This window comes from Watersipora subatra, chromosome 3, assembly GCF_963576615.1.
Source record: "Watersipora subatra chromosome 3, tzWatSuba1.1, whole genome shotgun sequence".
Lineage (NCBI taxonomy): Eukaryota > Metazoa > Bryozoa > Gymnolaemata > Cheilostomatida > Watersiporidae > Watersipora > Watersipora subatra.
In genome coordinates this window covers 66815902-66838768 of record NC_088710.1, presented here as the reverse complement: position 1 = coordinate 66838768, position 22867 = coordinate 66815902, and the positions used below count along the sequence as shown (strand labels likewise).

At 36.6% G+C, this 22867-nt stretch overlaps 1 protein-coding gene and 2 non-coding genes across 3 annotated transcripts; all 3 read right to left on the bottom strand.

Annotated features, from left to right (window-relative positions):
- Positions 1-121: 121 nt before the first annotated feature.
- LOC137390061 (ribosomal protein S6 kinase-related protein-like) lies at positions 122-10097 on the bottom strand. The gene is made up of 9 exons (XM_068076303.1): positions 9730-10097; positions 6137-6302; positions 5713-5891; positions 5100-5240; positions 4218-4302; positions 2573-3039; positions 1301-1402; positions 914-1012; positions 122-653 (listed from the first exon to the last, which is right to left on the bottom strand). The coding sequence occupies exons 1-9, from the start codon at positions 9943-9945 to the stop codon at positions 591-593; spliced, it is 1518 nt and encodes a 505-aa protein (XP_067932404.1). The 5' UTR covers positions 9946-10097; the 3' UTR covers positions 122-590.
- A 4356-nt stretch (positions 10098-14453) lies between these two features.
- Trnav-cac (transfer RNA valine (anticodon CAC)) lies at positions 14454-14526 on the bottom strand. The gene has a single exon. It is a non-coding gene; the product is annotated as a tRNA-Val (tRNA).
- Positions 14527-17158: 2632 nt separating this feature from the next.
- Positions 17159-17231, bottom strand: Trnav-cac (transfer RNA valine (anticodon CAC)). Its single transcript has one exon. It is a non-coding gene; the product is annotated as a tRNA-Val (tRNA).
- Between the last annotated feature and the right edge of the window lie 5636 nt (positions 17232-22867).

Genomic DNA, 22867 nt, shown 5'->3' with positions numbered 1-22867 from the left:
GAATGTAGCTTTGGCTTTGTTCTACACAAATAATGGTTCATTTTAAAAATTCTAGCATTAAAATGGTTAAAATACTATAAAAATATATAAATATAGAGATGTAATACATTGGAAAGCAGTGCACGAGCAGTATTGGAGCCAGCAAAATAGCCATATTACCTAGCGAGTAAATGTGATGGGAGAATGGTGCCTAACCTTGTAATCATTGAGAACCACAGCTGGTCAGCATTGGAATGTAAAAAAGCAAAAATATGCAATTACTGAATGGTGTACAATGTACAGCCATATCCCTACACCTTGCCTGTATGCAGTGTACAACCATAAATCTACACTTAGCCAGTGTACAGCCATATCCCTATACCTAGCCAGTGTATAGCCATACATCTACACCTAGCTAGTGTACAGTGTACAACCATGTAACATACAGCGTTACCATCATGCAGGATGAGACCCCCTCATTTAAAGCTGACTAAGAGGATATAATGAAAATGTTACACAAACGAGGAGACTTGTTACGCCTAGCAGATTACAGACGTATATACAAAACAAGTATAGAGACTGTAACAATTTGCTGTCGAGTCCGGATGGTGTCAGACGGTAGTGCCCTCTGCTGAATAAAAAAGGGGGTGTGTCCAAGTGAAATCTGCGTCAAACTGCAAGGAGAACGACAGAGAGTTGAGAACCAGTTGCGGAGCTAAGTAATACAGAATAAGAACATATAGGTTGTCAAACGAAACAAATAAACAGAGTAATTTGTGTATTCCACACACAAGTCATGAAAAAACAGAAAGATACCAACTACACAAACGGTCACATATACTGCAAATTTTCTCTTGTTACAGCTTGTCCTCGAGTGAGAGACAAAAATTTCTGAAATTGAGTGATGAAATGCTACAAACAATGCAAGATATACCGTTGTCTCTTGTTTCCTGGATCTCCTTTCGTATCGCGGTTTCACAGGCGTATTCTTTTCAAGAATATCTTTGGACTGGAACATTCTCTTAGGTGAAATCTATAACGTAAAGACATATGACATGAATGTCATATTTTCTAGAACCCAGATGCAGCAATGACAAGCGGGTATAGCAAATCGTCAAGTCATGCAAGGCTAGACAAGTCATGCAAGGCTAGACAAGTCAGGCAAGGCTAGACAAGTCAGTTCTGACATGAAAGCATATTGGACCAGTCAAAATAAATAAACGCAGAAGTTATTCCTAGAAATCTAAGATGGTAAAACATCTGATGATGCAACAAGCATATTATAAAAACATAGAGTATATCTTGGTAAAGGAATACCTACATGCTTGTCAAATACTGTGTCAAAGTTGAGATTACGAAAATAAGATAACTTCTGTAAATCTATAATGTTGCACATTCTCCTGTTTGGCTTTTTCATAAGCAGCTGAAAACATAAGAATATTAATAAGATGTTTCCTTTGAAGCCAGTCAAGTATTAGGAGGTACTGAGTTATACTGGACAGAGAGGTACTGAGTTATACTGGACAGAGAGGTACTGAGTCATACTGGACAGAGAGGTGCTGAGTCATACTGGACAGAGAGGTACTGAGTTATACTGGACAGAGAGGTACTGAGTCATACTGGACAGAGAGGTGCTGAGTCATACTGGACAGAGAGGTACTGAGTCATACTGGACAGAGAGGTGCTGAGTCATACTGGACAGAAAGGTACTGAGTCATACTGGACAGAGAGGTACTGAGTTATACTGGACAGAGAGGTACTGAGTCATACTGGACAGAGAGGTGCTGAGTCATACTGGACAGAGAGGTACTGAGTTATACTGGACAGAGGTACTGAGTTATACTGGACAGAGAGGTGCTGAGTCATACTGGACAGAGAGGTACTGAGTTATACTGGACAGAGGGTACTGAGTTATACTGGACAGAGAGGTGCTGAATCATACTGGACAGAGAGGTACTGAGTCATACTGGACAGAGAGGTACTGAGTTATAATGGACAGAGAGGTGCTGAGTCATACTGGACAGAGAGGTACTGAGTCATGCTGGACAGAGAGGTACTGAGTCATACTGGACAGAGAGGTACTGAGTTATAATGGACAGAGAGGTGCTGAGTCATACTGGACAGAGAGGTACTGAGTCATGCTGGACAGAGAGGTGCTGACATGTATTATGTGGTGCTACGAGACACTGAACTACAAAGTAATGACAAGAATTTTTGAAAACTGTAATAAGAAAAAACTATGGAGTCTGCAAAGTGCTCTAAGGATATGAGTCCATCTATGATATGAGTCTATCTATGATATGAGTCCATCTATGATATGAGTCCATCTATGATATGTGCTGTAATAAACAGGAATGAGTTGAGAGGTACTATGGCAGAGATGCTATTTACAATGAACAAGGATTTGCTTCTCATTAACAATTTTATCAATACCTTCAATTTAACATTTTTCTTTTAAAACTTGCTCTCTGTTCACGTAGTTTAGACCAAAAACTTAAAATATGGTTTGGTAGTGATTATATAAATTACTATAATAATAAAACCACAAAGTCAACTAAGTACCACAACTAGCTTACATAAATCCAAAACTTACCTTACTAACTACATTTTTGGCATCTAACTGAAAAGAATTAGGGAGGCCATATGTGTAGCGAGCGACGGCCGCCCCCATCTCCCGGTGATCCCTCGGGCCACTAATGGGAAACTCTCCTACAAGAAGGGCATACATGAGTATACCCAGTGTCCACCAGTCGGCTGAATGGTCATATTCCTGGCAGTAGAGTACTTCGGGTGCCATGTACTGGAGCGTCCCACAGATAGTCTTAGCTCTCTCCCCGGATGGCAACCACTTAGCCAATCCAAAATCAGTCAGCTGCACATGTCCATCCTTGTCTAACAGAATGTTCTCCATCTTCAAGTCCCTGTATATAACACCTTCGAGGTGCAAGAAGTCGAGCACCATCGCTATCTCCGCGATATATATCTTCACAACTTCTTCAGGAAACTGTCCTTGCTTTTTCCAAAGTGCGAGCAACTCCCCGCAGGGTACGTAGTCCATAACTGCAATGCGAGGATGTCATTTCAAATCAGAAGTGAAAACTACCAAACTATAAATGTTTGAAGGTTGACTTGCAACATAATTCACATTACAGTTATTTGATATCAACAGATTCACCATGTCTTACTCTGTTGTGTTGTAGGTGTCAAATATGTGGAAATGTGATTACAAAGCTCTTAAAAGCTCAAAAACGAACAGCTAATCCGCAGCCATCACAAAAACGCCGTAGTTTGGAATCTCTTTATTTGGCTGACGTATTCCAACAGTTTGGTTATTGTTTTAACGTGATGTTATCATGTGAAATTAAAGGCCAATAAAAGGCTCAATATAAAACGTCTCGTAGCAATAGATTATGACAAATACCTCAGGTTCTACCGGAAAGCCTGTATCAAATATAAATGCTCGCTATTTCACAGATTGTTTCAGCCTGGTTTAATTATCTAGTCGTAATCTGATCATGTGACCCATACTTCCTGCCAAATGATGCGAACAGTTTCTGCAGCATTTTTCGATTATTGCAGGTGACCAGCAAGCGCTTCATGTTCATCAGAAGATGATATGCACTTCTTCGAGCTAAGGTTAAAAAATTAAACAAATTTTTACGGTAGGTTTTGAGATATCAATACTCAAATGACTGCTTTACAATGATGATGAAATAGGGGCGTAAGGACAATAGGCATGGTTTTATTGAACGCGTGAAGTATATTTGTGAAAATATTTCGACGAATAAGGTTGCGTGAAAGTGTAAACAGAAGCCATCTTGTTCATCTACGTTCCATTTGAGCCGTTTTGGAAATGGATTCCAATCTACGGCGTTTTCGTGCTGGCTGCAATTAACTGTTCATTTTTGAGCTTTTAAGAGCTTTGTAATCACATTTCCACATATTTTGCACCTTCAACACAGTAGAGTAAAACATGGTGAATCTGTTGATATCAAATAACTGTAATGTGAATTTTGTTGCAAGTCAACCTTTAAGAAATATTCGTACAGAATGTTACAACATGCAATGCTTGTCCTCAGCTCTGGTCTCTAAGATAAGATCTTAAGCATTACATACCATACATAATACTGTCACTATCTTAAAACAATTTGGTAGTGATAAGTACTAACAGGTTGGCATTGACACTATGAAGCATCAGACTGACAAGTTGAGACAAGTGCATGAATGAGTAGACGCACCAATATACAGACTTTGCTTAGCTTGCCAGAAGTAGTGAGCTTTCACAATAAATGGATGGTCTCCGTAGAATGATTGTATCTGCACCTACAAATGTTTCGGCCACATTTGAAGTATCAGTGCCCAGCCCAAATCAGTACATAAATATAATAAACAAAAAGGCCACGGGGCAGCGCCCCAACTCAAATCAGCCAAAACTGCTGGAAACCTGTAGTATTGAGAAAGAGATGGGATGGGCAGTGTGCAAATAGAAAGAAGCGTAGATTAGATTACATATAATAATGCTGTGTTTACTGACAAATGACAATGCGTATACTAACAATGAAGGAACAATATCCTATATAGAGATATATTGTAACAGCCGTATGTGCCAAGTGCAACGTCCAGCTGCAGAGAAAGAAGGCCAGCCTCCTTCCCTACTCTTTACTGTTAGAGTCTGTTAGCTGGTTGACTGCTTTACCAACCGCATTTATTGATAAAATGTCAACATTTTGACTAGAGGAATGCTAATAATTTGTGGATTGTAGTGATGCGTGAATTGAAAGATTCTACCAGTGTACTAGGGCCAAGAATAAGTTCCTATACCTATTAGCCTGATTACGCACGCACCCGTTTACATATTCATATATAACTGCCCTCTTGCCTGCCAAGAATGCAGAGAGAATGTGCTGGATTGTCATAATAATTAAGTAACCAGCTGCCTAAAAATCTGGGGTGTGCTCTGAATGGCCCCATAGGAAAACATCTTGCCTCACCCTAACACAATATACATAAATACAACGAGGAAGCAATGTACCACTCTTAGGCAGAGAGTAATTTAAAATAGCAGATGAAAGGTCGTAAGAAGGTCATGGAGAAGAGAACTGACTCCTTCCAAGTCTTACCTCGTCTTTACACTGTCTGACGGCTCTCTCAGCGATAATCTGTGTCTTCTTCAGTATCTTCATTGCATAGATCTCATTGTCCTCCTGAAACCTCACTTTGAGCACATTGCCGTAGGAGCCACAGGCTATGTGTTCCAGCACCTGAAAGTACAACCGGTCTTGAAAGTTAGCGCAGGCCCAGCAAAGCAGCGTAATCAATCTATAGTTTGGCCTTGTTAGGGGTCTTTGAACCCCATGCATGGTTAATCACCTCATGCAGTCAATAGAGTCTTACAAGCAGCAAGACTGGTGGATGAAACACATATATACTGAGATCACAATAGGAAAACGGCCTAATAGTGTTACAGTACCTGATCTTAATACATTAAATGGAATGAACATTTTAGCATCTGTCACATACATGTGGAGGAAATGGTGACCCAGCGTATTGAACCTGCGCAAGAGCAGCCAGAGTATGACTAATTTACATTCAAAAGAAACAGTTGCCAAGTCTGCACTGAATTTTCTAGCGGTGACAGATGAAGGAGATCAAATCTGAAAGAAATTAAAATGTCACACACGTCTACAAGCCCTTGTTCCCCACCCAAGCTAGTTCTTGCATAGTAGTACAAACCTCAAAATGGTCTTCGTTTATCTCTGGTTTCACGGGAAAGTCTGGCAAAAAGAGGCCTTCTATTTGAGAGACGGGCCAAGCGGTGCGTGATGCACGATTTTTGTCTTTAAGTGTGTCATCATTCCATTGCCTTCTGCTCTGTTGTGAGAAGAGTCTTATCGACCGCTGGCTTTGAGAGCCTGAAGACAGCAGGAGATGAAAGTTATACATATCATCATATATTAGTGGGAGGTCCATTTACTCACTATAATCTAATTACTCTCCATGACCTAATGGAAAAAGCTTAAAAAGGAGAACTGCAAGCAGAGACCACTGAAACATAATATCCCTGTAATAACCAAATCAAAAACCAAAGACGATTGCTTACAGAACTAAATGTCAAAAAGCTTTAATGCGGAACACGCCAACAGTGTCCATTTCTCACCTCTTCTGTATGATTGTCGGAATGACTTGAATCTGTCTGACCCGGTGCCTCCAGGTGGGGTTTTACCTATGAACGATGCTAAACGTACTGACGAACCTGCCTTTCCCCAAAATGCTGAACCAGTTGACTTTGGAGGAAAATATGAAGTGTTAGACCGTGGTACATCCTACAATCAATAAATGAAATAATCATGACATTATGACATAATCTTTACCCTTTACAACGGATAGCCTTGACACCTCAATATCTCAGACATCAGTGTATGGAATTACATTGTTTATTATATGTGGTTTGTTTATAAGCTTATATCGTTTATAAGTTTACTATATCTGCAGGTGTAGATATTGATATGCTGGTTGAGCTTAAAAATTAACCTATCACAATTTATCCCTAGCAACAGAGCACCTGCTAAAATTTTACATCTACATGTATGTCGAACATTTCGTATATTGACGAAGGCAAATACTGATCAAAATAGTAAATTTTGAACTTGATCAACTTTTTGTAGCTTTTTAAAATGTCAGCTTATGTGTGATACAGAAAAAAGTTAACCACAGAGCACTAGTTGGATGAACTTTGCATCATTGAATGTTTTGGCCGTGCCAGGGGCAATGTTCTGCAAGAACCTCATTTTTGAAACAGTTGAAAACAGGGCTATAGTTTTGAAGTTGACTATGATCGGTAAGCAAGCCATATAAAGTCTCCATCTCCTTCTGTAGAAGGTCAAGCGGAATTGGCTGCCAGAACAAGGACTCTAATTGTAGCGCGAAAGAATACCGCATAAAAGCATGCGCTCTCCCTGATCAATCCATTGACAAGGACATTCGTCTTCTATGCACTTTTCATATTTATATTTTGGCTATATCTGTTGTACAGTTGTCTGCAATTTGTGTGGAGTGATGTATCAGTTTCCAGATAAATATCTGTCAAGCACGGTTCAGTTATTGTTCTGGTCATTTTTGCGGCGCTAAGAGTTAATTGGGAATATGTTGATTAACAGATGGAAGGCACAATAGCAGGCTAAAGAGCCCTCCTAGGAAGAGTTTGATGTAGTGGTAGAGATAATGTTGGTGTTGTAGGTATACTAGATGGGTAAGGAGTATCTGGGTGAACATATTCCTAATAGTCTCAAAGACAATAACCATCTTCAAACCACCCTTTAAACTTCATCTTTATTTTGTAAAGGTATTTTATATCAATTATCTTATTAAGGTGATGAGCAAACTAAACATAAATTTTCAGTTAATTAATTTCTGGGCAAGAAACCATGTACAAATCAAAATATTTTTACTATAAAAAGCGTTACTACCTGTTCGTCGTCTATCTTTACCCAGGGGTCAAGGTTAGGATAAAAGAGAACTTTCGACGATACTCCAACTTGTAAGTCACATTCATGTCGGTAGACCGACGCTGTAACACCTGCACCAATCGATCGGCTTTGTATTTATGAACAACTGCCCAGCAACTGTTCTCTGTTTTGTCGACACATCTGATGATTTATCACGACAAACTAGGATGTTGCGCAGCGCGCACGTTGTATATGTAACAGATATAGCTTTATACACATGACATTTTTCTCTCGTATGTGCAGCGAGATTGAGCAACATTTGAATCGAATTTGAGAACTCGCCTGACGTTATGCTTTACATTATATGACATTTTTTACGTAGTAGGAAGCAAAAACTTCACGTAAATTCTTTAACTTATCTAGAATTTAAATTATAGGAGGTATACGTTATAGGAGCATCTACTGTAAATGTATTAATGAACATTTATATAAATAGAATTTATCAATGATCGGTCAAGTTTGAAGTCTGCACTGTAATGAAGAAGCCTCAGGAGTAACGTACATGCAGTGCATAAGGAGTAATCTCAGAAGTGGTCAAAAAGGCTGATGTCTGCAAGCACTTAAGATGAGACATAAGCAAAAATACAAGTGAAGAGACCCATACGAGTTGACTTAGAGGACAGTAACTAGATTGTTGTAAAATAGAAACTGTCAGCTATGTTACAGCTCAATAGCTATGTATGAGAAAGGAATGAGGGAAACAACAGTAAAACGAGCAAAGAGATGAGTAAAAAATAGATGACGCGGCGGGTGGAGGTGGAAAAGAGAATGGTAAGATCGGCACAAGGAGAATAGAAATGACGTAATCTAAAATGAATATATCACGGAGATGGCAACAATTGCAAATGTTGATAGACAGTTGAATGAAGCAAGGTTGCAAGAGTTGGGGATGAAGTGAAAAAAAGAGAAATATGGAAGAAGGCAGATAAAGAATGAGAGGAGCAAAACAGGGCGGCAATAGCAGTTGCGGGTTAGCAGATATTTGATAAAAGCTATGAACAGTGCTGCGGTATCAGAATAGGAGGTGGTAGGAGAGAGTTATTAGATGTATAAAACTCACTTCGTAACTTCCGTTACTGAACAGCTGACAGTTCTAATAGTAACTGTATTAGGGAAGTTTCATGAGTTGCATGGGTTTATAGTCCGAACCTCGACTGGTTTGAAGCTCGACGAGCTTGTATATCGACAACGGTTGGTCTAATCTTGACAACGGTTGGTCTAATCTCGACAGCGGTTTCACTATTTTACCATCTACTATTTCCATAGTAAATGAGCGATTTATATGTAAAAGATTTATTTGCGCAAAAATATCTTGTGATCCATTTGATGCAGCACTTCCCAGCTTATGTAGGCCTAACAATATTTTGCCCAACCTAAATATAGAATGAATGCTAAAACAAGTAACAATCATAAATATGGTTGACTTATGCTAGCAGTATGTTTCATTTGAAATCTAAATTTCAGTGAGTAGCTTTGATTTTTATTTTTTGAAGTGAGGATAGAACTGCAAAAAGACATTTATTAACTGTTGAAAATTCGTGTGTGAGAGCATCAGAATAAAGGATTAAATTATTGTAAAACCGCATCAGCCTTTGTCGATGTTTGGACCAACCTTTGTCTAGATTCGGACCAACCTCTGTCGAGATTGGGACTTGTCTAGGTTCGGACTTGTCGATGTTGGAACTGTTTTCCGTTGCATGCACACAAAGATACCAATAGCACTGTTCCTATTGAAGGTCTTACATCTATGTACATCTATAACGTACGTATGGTTAGTCTTGAATGCAATGCCTAAACATTAGATGTCCAACCTCGTGATAGCCCTACACAATGTGATTAATAATCAAAAAGGAGTCTTAGCAGACCTGCCAACCCAAGAGTGGGGCAATGTGTGAGATTTGGTTTTGGGGCAATTGATGTATCAATGATAGTATATATAAAATTGTGGAAATTGGGGCAAAAATCTCACGCATTTTCATTTTTTCTTTGGGGTGATTGCGTGAGTCTCACGCCCAAAGCGTGAGAATTGGCAGGTATGAGTCTTAGCTACCAAACATTGCTCCTTACCAATATTACCAACTGCAGTAATTAATCTAGCAACAATTAGATATGAAAGTTAAATAGGTGGAATGACAATATTGTTTTAAATTATTTTTGTAAAGCAAGATTACTCGTGCAGAAAATGGAACTACCATATCTAACACCGATTAGGAATCATGCGTGGAACATTGCGAAAATAACTTGCCAAAGCTCCAATGCTTGCAGAGAGTCCACCTTTATGCCCGATGCCATTGTTTTCTTTCCCTGCAGGAGCGTTATATGTAGCTAGGTATCCATTTTGATTGCTGTAACCGTTTGCTTTCTGATTATTTTTAGCATTAGGAGAGCCGTATACTTGATCTTCGAATTTTCCTGAGGGGCGTCTATGATATCTTCTTTGTTGAGAAGGTCTATTGCCCATGGGGCCAAATAACCGTGAACACCATAAAATTGCACTCCAATTTATTGCTTTCAAAGTTAACTATAACTATAGCCCACAAGGTAGGTCGCACCAATGGTATTTACGAGCAAACGTAAAAAGATTTCTTATAAAGCTTGAGAAACAATATTATGGTTTCCTTGACCTTTGTAGTAATCGCGACGTCTCGTAGCTGATTTGTGCTTTATTAGCTTTGATTTGATGAATGTAATAGACAGATCTCATACTAGACGCTTTTTCAAATTTAATAGTTGGAGTAGTGTTCTCATAGCTAATACAAACGTACCGGTTATGCTCACGACCAATCAGACAGAGTCTATCTTGGAAAGCCGTTATCGTTTACAGAGAAGACACAAGTCCAAACTTTTTATTTGCTTTCGCGAGGTCTACCCATCTGCAATACAATACGGTCGTCAAGGGGGCGTCAAGGTTCCCTTGCCACTGGGCTCAGACATGCCTAGTTGAGATCACAGAGCTATTTTTTGCACAACAATCATCTTACTGACACGCACAGTTTCTGCTTGCGACTTAGGCAAACAAGCAAATGCCATACTGATTTGCCATAGTGATCAACTTCCATCCATGGCGAAAGTCTTTGAATACATGTCATCTTGAGAGCTTACACTTAGGCTACGGGCATAGTGTGATAAATAACTGATTTTGCCAGGTTGTATGAAATAGGTAAGGTTGTATAGGACTTAGCTAATACGAACAATCAACCAGCTGCAAGGCTTGGTGATCCCTGTCTCGACTCGTGTTCAGCAGCTGGTTAGCAGGAAATAAATACAGGTATAACTTGAATTAGATGGAAATACAATAAAGCATGTTTACAAGAGACTAGAATGTAGCAAGATGAATGTTTAAACATTTCTGTTTGTAGTTTGGCCTGCAGATCTTTGTATATAGTGCCAGACAGAGATGAAGGGTGATCATAGCCGTGCGCTGTACATGAGAGTGCAGTATGTCATAAGAATCTCTATAATAAAAATGGCACACTAATAGAGGGGCCTTTACAGCTCACGAGCCATTGAGCTACCTAATTACTTAATCCTACAAAGTGTGCACTCAGACTGAGTTCTATAAACTGGAAAGTCTACAACATTCTTTCTGTATGGAAAATATTCAATTCAGGAGAAATCTACTCGTTGCTATAAAATAGTTCAATTCAGGAGTAATCTACTCATTGCTATAATATAATTTAATTCCGGAGTAATCTACTCATTGCTATAATATAATTTAATTCAGGAGTAATCTACTCGTTGCTTTAAAATAATTCAATTCAAGAGTAATCTACTCGTCGCTATAAAATAAATCAATTCAGGAGTAATCTACTCATTGCTATAAAATAATTCAATTCAGGAGTAATCTACTCATTGCTATAAAATAAATCAATTCAGGAGTAATCTATTCATTGCTATAAAATAATTCAATTCAGGATTAATCTACTCGCTGCTATAAAATAATTCAATTCAGGAGTAATCTACTCATTGCTATAAAATAATTCAATTCAGGAGTAATCTACTTGTTGCTATAAAATAAATCAATTTAGGAGTAATCTACTCATTGCTATAAAATAATTCAATTCAGGAGTAATCTACTCAATGCTATAAAATAAATCAATTCAGGAGTAATCTACTCGTTGCTATAAAATAATTCAATTCAGGAGTAATCTACTCATTGCTATAAAATAATTCAATTCAAGAGTAATCTACTTGTTGCTATAAAATAAATCAATTCAGGAGTAATCTACTCATTGCTATAATATAATTTAATTCAGGAGTAATCTACTTGTCGCTATAAAATAAATCAATTTAGGAGTAATCTACTCATTGCTATAAGATAATTTAATTCAGGAGTAATCTACTCATTGCTATAAAATAATTCAATTCAGGAGTAATCTACTCGTTGCTATAAAATAATTCAATTCAGGAGTAATCTACTCATCGCTATAAAATATCAATTACGTCAGATAGAGTTTACTCAATCTTTATCCATGCTCACCAGGCATGCGACTGGTGAGCATGAATGAGATGTACCTCTGGACTGACACTCAGATAAAACTCTATAAAGTTAGCATGGTAAGATGACTGATTTATGGCTACAAGTTAGCAAGGAAGAATTTAACACGCAGGTTGTTTTCTATGACTCTAAATTCAAACCTTTGTGTCATCATTTTAAGTATGATTCCTTGCTCTCTGAATCATTGTCTTTATTTTGCGGAATTGTGCGCCCTTTAGGTTACCATGTGATACGTGTTTCAATGGTCATTCGCATGTTGCGGATTAATGCGGGAGCTTTGTTAAAAAAGGTACCGTAAGTAATTCTAAGTCAAAGGTCGTAGCAGCGCTGGCCTGTCTCACTTTCTAGCGGGTTTTGAAATAGGAACAACTGAAGTGTGAAAAATGTTTAAAATGGAATATCTTGCGCATCATTCGCAAATGCCGTTTCTATTCCACAAACATGAAACATTTGCAAAAATGATGCAAACTTGCAGTGTAACCACGTCATGGAAACACAGTGAATGTCAGATATGTGATGCATTGTTTATTCAAATGTTTGAGTCACCAGCCATAGCTCGCAGTAGACTGACAGTTTATAACAGAGCAATAACCAACCCTTTACTAATGGGATTATATGAACAAAAACTGTATTTGGTTATTGATTATTGGTTGTTGATACTTTTTCATGCAATTACTCTGCAAAGCATTAGGTTAGTTGTTTATTAACAAAACATTATTATATTATTAATTATTATGAATTACATGTATTGTATTTCACTCCTTTAGCTAAATTCTCAAAAGCGAAACTAGGCAAAAGGATTAACTAGGCAAAACTGATTATAGTTTTGCCTAGTTAATCTATTATTAATCTGTCCTAGTTAATCTATTGTTAATCTATCATAGTTAATATATTGTTAATCTATCCTAGTTAAATCTATTGTTAATCTATTTATTGTTAATCTATCATAGTTAATCTATTGTTAATCTATCCTAGTTAATCTATTGTTAATCTATCCTAGTTAATCTATTGTTAATCTATCCTAGCTAATCTATTGTGTAGATTGTGTGAGGGCTGCCGGCTTTATGTTGTTGTGTTTCTGAACAAGCTGTTGATTGATGACTGTTATGACAAACCACTAACAGCTCTGACCACAGCTGAGAATATACTAATCTGCAATGCAACACGTACATGTAGATAATTTGTACAGCAAACCTGTGAAAACTCTTAAATTTTAAGCTTTTTTTGGTACATCCCTTTAATGTTTTGATGGCTGATAAGTGCCTCACAAGGTGTTGATACAAACCACACATAACAAGTCATGTGGATAAATAGTGAAATATGTTTCCATAGTGAAAATTTTAAATGCTTTTTAATCCCGATTGCTTACTACACGACATACGATTAGCTGCATTTAAAATTGTTCTAATTTTAGAAATCTTACCTTGTTGTTGCGTGTTGTAAAGAACTACATGTATGTGCTTAATAGCTTTGATGTTGGTTAAGAGAGTTCTGATTGGCGAGCTGGTCACTTGATAGACTTGGCTTGAAACCGCTTACGTGGTAAACTGAAGAAATACTGATTGACAACGCAAAGTTTCTCTTTTCAGGTACACGCCTTTTATGCCCCCATATATTCTACTGTATATTCTCTGAGTGGAGTAACAAGCTGGAATCGCTCATCTAATATTGTCTGTTCTAGTAATGATGGTGTTGTAAGAACCTATCCTGCCATTGTAGCTGATCCACGCACCATCATATTCCTGCAAAAGTACTTTCAAGTAAGCAATGCTTATAACTAATTTTTTGTACCATTGCCATGTATTTGTAGGCTTGGTATTGGTGAAGAAACGAATTTATTGATATTATTATCAGATCAATACATCAGCGAGGTCACTAATAGGCATTGCTTCAAGCTCCTAGTTGTTGTACAATCCGATTGTTTATTATTTGAAAACATTGTTCTCTTCAGAAGCTCAAACTGCGGAACACCGCCGGGATATCTTGAAATTGAACCTTCTCTTTCGGAAAACCGCTACACCGCATGGGTCTACCGAGGTCACCTTTGCTGTTTGTTCTTGTGTTGTCTGGTTAATAAACTGTAACTTACCGCCAACTCATGGGGGATTCATGCGATACATTTCCTAGCATGATGTGGAGAATTTCTGTGAAAAGTGAGGTCATAATGGGTATCAAACCCAATACCTTCTGCTTGCGAAACAGATGTGATCACCACTACATCACATGACCACACAACCATGCAATTTTCAAAGCGTATCAAAAATAAAGCGTTGTATTTTCGAGATGAATGAACATATGATGCTTACGAGGAAGTCAAGAGTTCCCCTACACCAAACAGTATTGCCACTTTTCACTTATAGTTTACTATTCCTAATCAGCGGAAGACCATCTAAAGGCCCATTTCTGGTCATTTATGGTACATTCTCAACATAATATTTTAGTAAAAGGTATCAGTTATGCAAAAAAGTGTTAGGTCATGATGGGTTTCGAACCCATGACCTTCTGCGTGTGAAGCAGATGTGATAACCACTACACCACATGACCACACAACCATGCAATTTTCAAAGCGTATCAAAAATGAAGCGTTGTATTTTCTAGATGAGTGAATGTATGATGCTTAATGGGTAGGTCAAGGTCAAACATTGCAGAAGGCTTAAATTTTCAGCTCTGATATAGATTCTGAAAATATAATTACGTTTTTCTAAAAATGCCGGTTGCGGGCATTGAAGTGATTGACGATAATCTAGATATGAATGACACTAAAAAAGTCTACGAGTACAAAGTTCTATGCAGTGGCCAATGGTCACAAGCCTGGAATATATGGCAATTAGAACTTAACAGAAAGGAAGTCTGCTGCTTTAACTGACAGCGCTTCAAAGGCTTTACTATTTCAGCTAAAGCTGAAGAATTTCGCTAGCCAAATCAAAATGCAACCCTCCTGCCTTCTATATTGAGAAAGATTCTGTTTTCACTCTCAACTCTACAATGAACGGCTTTAGCTTACCAGATAGTCACACTAATACAAAACCTACTGATGCTGACTCCTGTAGTAACTGCTTAAAGCTGGAAAATGTGGTCAGGCAGCTGGCTGAAAGAATCTGTAAGGTGGAAAATCAATTACCAACACGAAACAATAGTCTACCGTCATATACTTGTACAAAACTGGAAGAGATGGAAGCCAAACTCCTGCTTTAACATTTCAACTTACTGATATAAAAACATCAAGTCAGACATATGCCAATGTATGTACTACGCAAAAAGAATCTCCAAATCAGGACACTTATACACAACCGTATTGCACTCCAATATCAACTAATCAACAGAAATGCTCATACCAATTGCCTATGCTACTATACCTCCTGCCAACAGAAACAATGCTAGTCAACTTAAATCAAGCTAAAACTCCACTACAGTATTTAAACCTGAAAATTGTATTGTCATAAGCAGCAGTCATGAAAAAATCGACAAAAATCTGTTTAAACACACTAAACAAAACACGATACGGTGTACGTTATGTGTTAGCAATAGTCTTTTCATAATACACATGGTTAACATACACCAATTTCACTCATCAAATCCAAGATTTATCGTACAACTCGAATCTGAAGAGGCAGCAGCTAGGATCGCCAGAGACTGGAAAGCCAATAGTTTTGGTGGCTCTACTATTAGGTTGACTATCAACCTCAGAGACTCATTGGAACATATTGCTATGGCAAAATGAGTTCCTAGAGGTATACCTGACTCAGAAGTATTTGATGCCATACAAGTGAAATATTTTGGAGCCTCACTCATTAGGTTTGTCAAAGACCAACAACCACTACGTACACTGAAAATAACATTCAAAGATGAACTCCAGCTATAACAAGCAGTAAAAAATAGTGTATTACTTTCCAAGTTAAACATGATCTTCACAGTAGAGCATCTCTATGCCAACGCAAACCTCAATAGACACAACAATGTTCGTTAAATTAGTCAAATTACCCACTGCTCGCGTGAACATATGGGGACTTCTTTACAAAATAAATGAGGTAAATTATTTAGGCTAATCAATAAATACAATTTAAAAATTTTTCCTGTTCTTGAAACACCGTTAAATATTTCAATAGATAATAATTTGTTATACATTCCTAATTATGTTATACAGCGCAAAGATTTAATAGGTAGGCAAGGTGATGGTGTTTTGATCTATGTTCCCTCTTCTACTGACTTCATCTCGCTACCTGATTTTGATAACATTCTACCCGAATCTATTACTATAAAAACCTCTCAACTATACTCCAAACCATTTCTCACCTCAGTTGTTTACCGACCTCTCAATTCTCCTGCTACATGGTCAGACACATTTGAAAATTATATTGTAAATTGTAAAGACATCTCTCGCGAGCTTATCACCTTAGGTGACTTTACTATAAATTTAAACGCTCCCAATCTCAAATGGAGCAATATTTTAAAATAACTGAATCTGGTTCAGTTAGTCAATACACTCGTCAAATACAAAACACTCAAATCCAGAAACAATCTCAATCACTTATTGACCACATATACACAGCAAAACCAGATAACATTCATCAATCAGATGTACTGAAAACTTGTAAGAGTGATAACTATCTAATCTTTGCATCTCGTAAGTTAGGCACCTCAACATTATTATATCAGTTGAGTTGGGTCAGGTCAGGTTGCTACCTGCTACTGGTACCATGTAAACCAGTACCACTTGTTTCATGGTCGGCGCACCGGCGACTAAACTAGTAATCCAACTCTCTACGAGAATGGGGTATGATCTGCTGCCACATGGCTGGACTCACCAGCCATCTGAGAGTGCACTCGCTAGCAAACAGACATCATACTCATCAAACGAGGGACGATATTAGTTAGACCACTGATTAGCTTTTTACATATTGTACACTGCTTTTTAGTTTTCTTGCTGTGGTACTTTGTGGAAAACATATTGTAAAATATGACTATTGGTAACCACAATAAAGATTGCTCATATACATGTATATATGCTTATGAAGAAGTCAAAGGAGTTCACCTACACCAAACAGTATTGCCACTTTTCGCTTATAGTTTACTATTCTTAATCACCGGAAGACCATCTAAAGGCCCATTTCTGATCATTTATGGTACATTCTCAACATAATATTTTAGGAAAAAGTTATCAGTTAATAAAAGTGTTAAGTCATGATGGGTTTCAAACCCATGACCTTCTGCGTGTGAAGCAGATGTGATAACCACTACACCACATGACCACACACTTTGGTTAACCGAAAGCATATCTCAAATTAAGTACTGGATCTTATGATGTAATTATTATTGACTGAGCGACATACTAGTTGTGACAAACTTTCACCCTCAAGGTTAACTTATAAATCGTTATGATATCGGATTTCTAGAGTGGTAAACTGTATGCAAGCGTTCTCATAACTACCTCCATTGAATCAATTATTAAAAATCTTATTGGTGATGGCTTCATTTTTTCGGAATAACATCAAGGTCGTCATAGGTTTCAAAACCATGGCATTTTGCATATTAAGCAAATGTGACAACTACTTCACCACATGACCACATAATAGAATGCGTAAAAATATTATAAAGAAATTAATAACTTCATCAAAGTTTCAGCACATAAAAATTAAGGCTTCCCTTTGTCAAGATCAGTGATTTTACAAAGCTTACAAAACTTTGTGTTGCCGTTAGCACATGTAGTTGTTGAATTATCTCTACATACTCGGGTGGGGATTCTCGCACAACCGTAACTAGAATGATGTAATGATCAGTACACCGCAATGGTAAGCATTTCAAGTGAACTTATAAACAATTTTAGTATTCAAGCTGCCATAAACTTTGAATTTGAAACTCTTAATTAGATTTAAAAATTAATTTAATAAGCAAATAATTCGTAAATATGATCTTCTTTTTTGTTCTGTTTCAAAAATATCTGCTCGAATGTGTAGGTTTTGTTTTCAAGTCAGTTATAAGATTCTGCCCTAAAGCTGCTCTGACTCACATTCCTACTGGTCAAAAAAAATTTAATTTCCTTATATATTTTCCTATGGACTATATATCTCTAATTTGTACCAATCTTTTCTCTTTCACCTTCGAAAGAAATCTTTTTAGGAAATTTCAGACACCTTAACTTTTTTGTATTATTGCATTTGTTAATAACAAAAGGCTTTATGCTGTCTTTAAAGATCATTTTCCTTTTGTACACTTATGGCTAGTTTATTGTTGTAGATTCCTCTGTTTTCATTTCTCACTTTCAAACAGTGAATCTCCGTTTCAGACTGCTATTCAACTCCGTCTGGTTAAACCTTCTGAGCTGATTATTACATTAAAAGCAGGTGATGGCAAGTTCTTTCTCATCATTTAGCAATAGCTCGTATAAGTTCACCTCCATTTATCATTTCATTATTTCAATTTTTTTATCTGTTTTATTATAAGTTTATCATCTTGCTCCCAGGTTATCTTGTCTGCTTTGCTTACAATTTTCAGCTTCAGCAGTAATAATCATCTCTATATTTACCGATAAATCTTTTTATGTTTTAGTCACTTAGCATCTGCTAGTTCTGATAGATTATTCATTTTTTTGTCTCGAAGAAGGTTTTGATGTGAAAATTTTTTTTACCTTTTTCAGCTCTCCCAGTTTGCCGCTACTTGCATTAGTATATTTTATACTGCCTTTATGACAGTCTTTTATGTTTGAAAGGTCTGAACACTCTGCTGACCACAGGCATTAGACTCACTGCTGTCAACTGCTCCATAACAGTTTATTTTACTATTATAATTAACAAGTTCATTTTAGTTTTGTCACCATTTTGTCGTAGATTTTTTTCGATTAGTTTGCTGTTATATACATTTTAGTTGAATGTTTTTCCAATGCGGATTCGTTCAAGGAAGGTGTTTTATTGTTGTATTTCTGTAGTTGCTGTATATGATGTCAGCTGCAACCTTAGCAGAGCTCTGAGGGTCATGGAGGCCAATGATGAGGGGGTGTTGAGTCTCTCCCTCATCGAACTGGTATATTCTACTCCTTACAGTGTTATACCGTTCACTAAGTTCTATCTTTGGATTACTAAAGCCTTATCTTTGTGACAAACAAATTCATGTCATTTGAACAAATTTACAAAATCAATAGGTTGACTATTTTTTTAACTCTCCATTCTTATAAAATGTCAACGTTTTCTTAGTTTATATGAATAGTCTTGGCTAATTATCAATAGTTATCAATGACTGTTATACAATCTCAAATATACAACTCTAATGGTAGCATCATTAATATTGTTGAACATATTCATAGGTTTTGGATTGATATGATCAGCAAAGTAGACTTGGCTACCTCGGGTACAATTATACCAGCCATATCTGGTAATGATAGCGGATATTTAAGACGGTGTGATGGTATTCAAGATTTAAAGTTTCCCAAATGCTTTCCAAGTGTTTATTTATGTAGCTAAAAATGTTTCAGGGTTGGCAACAACATTAAAATGATAAAATCTATGTAATATGAAACTGCAAGCGATAAGGTCACAGTACACAGGTTGGATGTACCTCAGATGCTGTCGATGAGTTGTTTTTGAGTCGGTTTTTCAAGGCTTGCTCTTTCGCCTTTTCCAAGCTCAAAGTATTAAACAGTTGGCACCATCAGTCCATCTATCACAGGAAACTCGGTTATGTTAAAGGCAACCATCATTATTGATGAAGCCTTACTGTTGTGATGGTGCTGACTAAAACAGCATGGTTATGATGACGCATGAGTCGCCCGCCGTATAGCTAAACTAAGTCTTATTTGGTCTGATCTCACACTTACCACGATTGCTTTGTAGTATATTTAAAATCTTTAAAGGTTTGATACAAGATTGTTGTTAAGGCTCTTGCGTCAAATTTAAAAATACATTTACATAATACATTTTACACGTGTAATAGCATATAGGAGTTTACAAGAACATTTATATAATTATTTTGTGTTTTGTTTACATACACATACAGAAGACATAGTAACTATACATAGTACACATGCAGGTGACATAGTAACTATACATAATACACATACAGGTGACATAGTAACTATACATAGTACACATACAGGAGACATAGTAACTATACATAGTACACATACAGGAGACATAGTAACTATACATAGTACACATACAGGAGACATAGTAACTATACATAGTACACATACAGGAGACATAGTAACTATACATAGTACACATACAGGAGACATAGTAACTATACATAGTACACATACAGGAGACATAGTAACTATACATAGTACACATACAGGAGACATAGTAACTATACATAATACACATACAGGTGACATAGTAACTATACATAGTACACATACAGGTGACATAGTCACTATACATAGTACACATACAGGAGACATAGTAACTATACATAGTACACATACAGGAGACATAGTAACTATACATAGTACACATACAGGAGACATAGTCACTATACATAGTACACATACAGGAGACATAGTAACTATATATAGTACACATACAGGAGACATAGTAACTATACATAGTACACATACAGGAGACATAGTAACTATACATAGTACACATACAGGGGACATAGTAACTATACATAGTACACATACAGGAGACATAGTAATTATACATAGTACACATACAGGAGACATAGTAACTATGTATATACTGTAGTCACTTCCTCAAACTTGAATTTATGCCAAAATAAACTTTAGATTTGTCTTCCTCAGTGTCCACTTTTTAAGATGAAATGTTGAAACGCTATCGACTATGTTGACTATGCAATACTAAATGTATGCTGATATAGTCAAAAGGTGTCTTTCTCGTAGTTTAGTACAGCTAACACGAGAGACTGTGAGAGCTATTGTTCTTATATTGAAACCAGTTTGGTGAAAACCAAACAAGCATAACTTTGTTGGCTGTCTAGATATTACATTATTAAACAACAGCACTCTGTAAATCTAAATGCTATAGCGACGTATATCCAAAAAAGTCTGTGTGATGACAACATACCCATAATTATGTTATAAAATTTGCTTTCGTAACAAATATCAGGCTATCTTCAACAAAGTTTCTCAAAAGCCTCATGTAACATAGGCCAACATAAAATAGCATTGCAATAATGCATTGCCCAATCACTGTTACAAGTCATGGACACAGTCTTTGATCATCTGAAGGAGTAAATTGCTTCAAGGCTCTTGATTTAAGTAAAGTTGTCTGCCCTATAACAAATTTCGTTAATAGGGTAGACTTTGCAGTTGTTACACCTCCTTTAAGCGCACAGGTTTTCTTGTCGATTTACAACTTGTGTAACACAACGATGATTTTGATTTTGTGCAAATTATATCTTCAATCGCATTCTTGTATGAATACTAACAATGTTTGTTGATGGTGTTGATAACTCCACGTATCCATGTTATCTCGATAATAAAATATCCATAACTATATGATAAACAATAACATAGATTAACATCTGTGCATTAGTTGGATAATTTTATTTCGGCAATAATATTTAGCATAATCATAGTAAAAAGCGGAGCAGTGAAACAAAGTAAAATCTATTACATTTGTGATGCGCAGATGCTATTAACTGTTTAATAGATGAACCAAATTTTGAAAAGTGTTTTAGTGTATTTTTATTTTTTCACACTTGATATGATTCTTTTAAAAAGTGACATCTCAACTTATCTGCTCATTCTTTTGTCTGTAGGTGTGAATGATATTTTTATGAGCTATAACAAAAAGTTAATCGTGACCTATCTTTTTCATAGTTTCCTGTAAAATTACAGAACACATTTGTTACACTCGTTTACTGATTTACTGTGACTCACATAATACAATGCTATAATCATTCAATTGTTTGGTTGTAAGTTAAGGGTTTCCATCACCTAATCAAATATGCAAGGATGCCTCCATGCCTCCTCTATAATTATCCATGTTTCCTTGTGCACTGATCCCTGCTTTTAATTACATGTTTGGTAAGCAGCTTTTATAAAAATTAAACCTGGATTGAATATGCAATATGCAATATTGCTGTGAAGCATTATCATTCACTTGCATCAAAGATTTTTCTCAGCAGAAAAATTAAAATTATTACACCTACTGGCTACCTGTGTTCAAAGGACATTCTAGTGAGGAACTTATTGTCACATCTTTTAACTTGAACGTAAACATCAATGTTGGACAACTTCTTAACCACATTTTGCACTATTTTTGCACATTTTGGCTCAAAGTAAAGCATCTATCAATTAATTCATTTTTATTTTTACTCCCAACGCAATAAGCAGCCAAGAAAATTTTAATTCAGCACTACCACTCGCATGTAATGGTTAAAAGAGAATTAACAATAGCGAATCAACAACTTGCGTAAATAGTAGAAACTAATATCCTGCACTTAATGTTGGCAGTACAGCAGCACAGTAAGTAAGGACAACTCCTCTCTTTTTTATTAGTAGCTTATAGTTACTGGTAACTGCAATTAGAATATAGACTACCTTTAGGATGTTATGATGATGCATAGAATGAGTTGGTTAACATGACTACAACTAGAAACAATCTGATGCATAAATTCCAATTAAGAATATTTATATAACCGTTACAATACAGCAGACTATATTGTGAAACTGCGAGATATCTAGGTTAGTATTTCTATACAATGTAATCATGTAATAATATAATGGACTATCTGTAATATTGTTATATTATGTATGTAATGGATAAAGTAAGTTTCTATACTGCAGAAGCTTGACTCGTCTCATGCAATAATGTTTTACTTAATTAGGTTTCTGACTGTCGTCCACCTACTGACTATGAAGTTTGATTTCTAGATCTCTTGAGACTCATGATCTGTGTGGCAAGGCAAGTCAACGCAAAAATAATACTTT

What these genes read in the sequence shown, in the direction of transcription:
- LOC137390061 (XM_068076303.1), bottom strand. Translation starts at nt 9,945, where the DNA reads ATGGGCAATAGACCTTCTCAACAAAGAAGATATCATAGACGCCCCTCA. An exon ending in CTGCAAGCATTGGAGCTTTG is followed by an intron (nt 6,303 to 9,729) that starts GCAAGTTATTTT and finishes TATTGATTGTAG; the next exon opens with GATGTACCACGGTCTAACAC. An exon ending in TAAGCAAAGTCTGTATATTG is followed by an intron (nt 3,040 to 4,217) that starts GTGCGTCTACTC and finishes CTCGCATTGCAG; the next exon opens with TTATGGACTACGTACCCTGC.